At 38.3% G+C, this 5,031-nt stretch overlaps 1 protein-coding gene across 3 annotated transcripts; it reads left to right on the plus strand.

The window, feature by feature from the left end:
* The first annotated feature begins 506 nt into the window (after positions 1–506).
* Positions 507–4,398, plus strand: LOC141402884 (unc-112-related protein-like). 3 transcript variants are annotated; one of them, XM_073985009.1, is made up of 2 exons: positions 507–823; positions 1,711–4,398. In XM_073985009.1, exon 2 carries the CDS (start codon positions 1,755–1,757, stop codon positions 3,900–3,902), a length of 2,148 nt encoding a protein of 715 aa, XP_073841110.1. In that variant the 5' UTR covers positions 507–823; positions 1,711–1,754; the 3' UTR covers positions 3,903–4,398. The 3 variants fall into 3 exon arrangements, with proteins under 3 accessions (XP_073841110.1, XP_073841108.1, XP_073841111.1); XM_073985007.1 differs by having other exon boundaries at positions 515–1,605; XM_073985010.1 differs by having other exon boundaries at positions 532–1,600.
* Positions 4,399–5,031: the final 633 nt, after the last annotated feature.

Genomic DNA, 5,031 nt, shown 5'->3' on the forward strand with positions numbered 1-5,031 from the left:
TATTTTTCTGCCTAAAATTATCGTTTGTAAACAACAGGCCGTTTGATGCCTTCAAAGGATGTCAGAGCGACACTATCTGCCAGTTTACCACTTTTTACTCGAAAAGTGTTCTGTTTTTAAGACACATACATGGTCTGTTCATTTAATTTTGAAAGTGGAAAAAGTAGCAAAAGTTTTGAACTGCTCTCTGAAGGGAACGCTTTTCGATTAAAAAGTGGTAAAACTTGAAGATTCTTGCACGCAATGGAACAGAGCTACAATTGATATAAGAACGGTTCACGGTTCAAATTGGAATTTGTATCCGAATTTTTCACACCGCGCTGTCAACCATCAAAATTTGGTGGAAATCTGTTCGGAAGAATCCAATGCTTGCATATTGTCATTTGAAAAAATACAAATTTCTCAGTTTTCCCAAAATTAAGTAACGGTTTCGAGATCAGCATGCTACCATATCATTTTGAATTAATAAACATAATTTGAAATGTTGCCATATCGCATTGAACATACAACCAACAAAAACGTATGAATTTCAGATCACAATGGTGCTGCTACTGCTCCGCTGCGAATAGAGTGTTTTGGAATAAAATATGTGCAGGTTTCTCTTCTATTAATAGCTCTGCTCCGTTTAGTGTTATGACAGCAGCAGACTGAGCGTGAGGGAGAAAAATAAAAACATTTTCTTTAACTGCGTCATCGTGTAATTTAAATTAAAATTAATTGAATACACCACCGAACGAACAACGATCGATTCAAAGACGACAACACAGAGGGGCAGAACAATCAACAAACCCAAACCCACCCAGTGTCCGACATACAAAATACAGTAAGAACAACAAACATCAATCAAGAACATTTTCATGGTGGTGTGGTGATGGTGCTGGCTGGCTGGTGGTGGTGGAAGATACAAATAGTGAAATGATATTGGCAAGCAGACTGACGGACAGACAATGAGTGTGTAAATTAAAGGGCGATCGATTTTCAGTGCGCTGTGTTGAATTATGAATTAATTGTTGATGTGCTCTGATCTGGATTTTATGTACATACACATATACTTTCATTTTTGCTATCCGATCCGGTATTCATAGCAGCCCGCATAGCCAGCTAGTGGTATGGTATTTGCGATTTGCTTGTCTTTTGTGTCGTAGTGAAACCACGATCAGTCGCTTTAGAAATTTGCGGATTTCATTTGAACGTTTTATTAGCAGCAAAGCACAGGCATCGCAGCAGATAAAAAGAAAAAGCAAACAGCGTATGTTTTGCAGCATTTTCCATGGAGAGGAGGAGCAGATAACCTTGGAACAGTACAAGAGGCCATAGCCCCAACAAATAATCTTGACTATTATTGTTGTATGCACTTTGCATTTTAATCCCCTTGTGGAATTGAATCCAAGTGGAGCAACTGTGGGAGTACATAGCATTGCAACTTAGCTGTCTGTCTTTCTGGCTGCACCAATCATTACAACAATTCAATTGTATATTGTGTGTGGTGTAAACATTCTTGTTCTCTGGTCTGCTGTGTACGGGAGATGATAAGTTTTGCTCGAATTGCGAAAACATTCTAAGTGAAGTAATTCATTCAGCCAGCTGCGCAATCATACTAGTTTAGTAAGATATACACTGAAATTACGTCATCATTCTTCTTATTTTTTGAGATATTGCCAATCAAAAAACAACAAATAACAACAACAACTGTGTTTTTGTTTATTTTAGGCACTGAACGCAATTGTCAGCCAGCATCCTCAACGACGAACAAGATGATTCACGTCGGTGAGAATACATGGAATCTGAGGATCTTCATAACAGATCTTCAGGTGGAAAAACACCTTAGGGTTAAAGGTGACCAACATATTGGCGGGATTATGCTACAATTGGTCGATCCTGAGAATCCAAAAGATTGGTCAGATCATGCTCTTTGGTGGCCGGAGAAAAATATATGGCTTACACGTACAAGGTCAACATTGGATCAAGTGGGTGTTCAAGCGGATACCTTGTTACATTTCACACCCATGCATAAAGTGCTGCGTGTACAGCTACCCGATTTGCGTTACCTAGACTGCCGTGTTGATTTTTCAACAAAGACTTTTGCTGCCGTTGTTAACTTGTGCAAAGATTTAGATATTCGTCATCCGGAAGAGTTGTCTTTCTGCAAACCTTTGGAAGCTGAACATTTGAAGAAAAATTTTGGAAAATTCCCTCACAAAAAAGTACCCATTGTTGAGCCAAATGGCACTGTTTATTTGCAACCAGCTCCAGATACCAATTCGTTTATACCCCTAAATTCAGCATATCGTGGTAGCAATGGTAGCTTGGATCGTACACAGAATGGCAATTTCCTGTGTGCTCCAGTGTCACCGTATGGAACAACACCACGCAGAACGGCTGGTACAGCACCGGGTACGCCTATAAGCTCGCCAACTGGAACCTGGAAAGCAAGTAGCAACGGCTATGCAACATATGAATCCGGTTCTAGCCTCGGAGATTTCCAAGAGAATTTGGCCGCATCTCCACGTTGTCCCAGCCCAGATGTAAGATCACGTTTGGTGCGACCAAAAACACTGATTGAAAAAGCCCGCATGAATGTTGGGTGGTTAGATTCCTCGTTGTCTATTATGGAACAGGGAATACGCGAATATGACACATTGTGTCTTCGCTTCAAATACTATACTTTCTTCGATTTAAATCCGAAATACGATCAAGTTCGTATAAATCAGTTGTACGAACAGGCAAAATGGTCCATATTAAACGAAGAAATCGATTGTACCGACGAAGAAAGTCTCATGTTTGCCGCTTTGCAATTTCAAATCAATCAACAAAATGAAACTTATCAAGGCATGGATTCTTCTCGACTCGATTCATCCCATACAGATAATGGTGGTGGGGGTGGAACAGATGATGACATCGATTCAGCCCTAAATGAATTGCAAATCTCTTTGGAGGGTGGGCAAACAAATACAGATGCCAATATTACAAAGATACCTGAGCTATCGGACTATTTGCGCTTCTTAAAGCCGAGAAAGTTTACCCTGAAGGGTTACAAAAGATATTATTTTACATACCGAGATCTTCACTTACATCTCTATAAAAGTGCCGAAGAGTCAAGACGTGCAGCTCCTGCTATTACCATCAATTTGAAAGGATGCGAAGTCACGCCAGATATCGTTTTATCACAGGGAAAGTTCTCCATACGTTTGGAGGTTCCGCCCGAAGGTGGAAATGGACCCAACAATGAAGTTTGGATACGATGTGAAAATGAGGATCAGTATGCCAAATGGATGGCAGCTTGTCGTTTAGCTTCGAAGGGACGCTCATTGGCGGACAGTTCATATGATAGCGAAGTTTCAAACATCAAAACATTATTGAATCTACAAAAACCAGCTCATGGTGTGGCTGTCAACATAGACCCTCGTTCCATTGATGTCAACGAATACTTATCGCCCAGAATGCTACGTAAATTCTCAAGTAAAGCCGGCCAACGCATACTCGAAGCCCATGCAAATGTGAGTCAGCTTTCGCTAATTGATTCGAAACTAAAATACATACAAGCCTGGCAATCACTACCCAATTTCGGTGTCTCATTTTTCGTTATCAAATTCGATGGTCATAAGAAGGAGGAATTGTTGGGTGTTGCCTACAATCGCATTATGCGTATGGACTTGAACACAGGCGATCACATAAAAACCTGGCGTTATAATCACATGAAAGCATGGAATGTAAATTGGGGCATAAAGTGCATGATGATTCAATTTCACGACGAGAATGTTGTTTTCTCTGTACAGTCAGCCGATTGTAAAGTGGTTCACGAATTTATTGGCGGCTACATTTTTATGTCGATGCGTTCTAAGGAAACTAATCAGACCCTAAATGAAGAAATGTTCCACAAATTAACCGGTGGATGGGTTTAATACAGGAGGTGTGTGTGTTGTTCTGCACAAGTCGTCTAGTTTTATAAGGTCTGAGATAATGGCCTCCCGAATAGTAAATTTGAATGTGCCAAGCACAACTTTAATGCCTGATACTAATCAATGTCGTCAATGGTTACAGTTTTCTTACTGTTGTCTTAACCAAAACGTTGTATACCATCATTTTATACCTGTATTGTGTACTACTACTAATTATATGACTACTACTACTGTTACTACTTCAACTACTACCATCAACCATATATTGATCGGTAAAATTCTAATCATACGAAACCCAAGATTTTTTTAATAAAAATATTTTATCATATAAAATATATGTATGTATGTAAATGTAAAAAAAAATAAATAAATAAAGCAACCAATTAATGTTTTTCATTGATTTTTTAATAACTACTGATGAAACTAAACGTAAACAGTTTATATGTGTGTGTTTATACGAATATTTTATTTATGCTAATAAATAATTGCAAACCCTAAACGATGATATCTTGTTTTCTTTGATCAAAACTTTGGGCTTTGCGTGTACGTTTTTCAGGCGAAATTAAAAAAGGTATCTTCCTAAGTACGCGATTAACTATAAAGGGTAAAAAATTATACTGCCAACAGTATACACAAAAAAGTGTTCATATTTTGCTAATACATTTAATTTAGATTAAAGTGAAAAAGTATTGAAATTATGCGGAATGGGTACTTGAATATATGGACCGGCGCCCAATTGATCAGCGTAGGATTTACAGCTTTTGGGCAATTATGTCAGGAGCATGGGCTTGTCCACAAAAACCTTCTCTAAAAATTTCCAAAGGATCATCGAAAATGCCCTAAAATTGAAATTATTGTATTTTTGTAAGGGAGATACAGAAAGGGTTTATGGATTTGCCCCCGCAAAAAATTGCATCATTGCTGTAAAAATTTCAAAAGATCAGAGGCATGTCCATAAACTAAATTTTTGCGAAAAATTTTTACTTTTTGTCCGAGAGGTACCCGAAGAAGTGGACCGATATAGGCCGTATTAGAAGACGATTGAAAGAAATATTACGATATTCAAAGTTTAAAGGAATGGTTTGATCGGTTCGCGAGTAATCATGCGCATGATTATTGAAAAAATATTGAA

The sequence above is a fragment of the Musca autumnalis genome, unplaced genomic scaffold (genome assembly GCF_047663935.1).
Source record: "Musca autumnalis isolate F117 unplaced genomic scaffold, ASM4766393v1 scaffold_4, whole genome shotgun sequence".
Classification (NCBI taxonomy): domain Eukaryota; kingdom Metazoa; phylum Arthropoda; class Insecta; order Diptera; family Muscidae; genus Musca; species Musca autumnalis.

Bases quoted from the DNA above. Each gene is read 5' to 3' on its own strand.
- LOC141402884 (XM_073985009.1), top strand. From the start codon at position 1,755: ATGATTCACGTCGGTGAGAATACATGGAATCTGAGGATCTTCATAACA.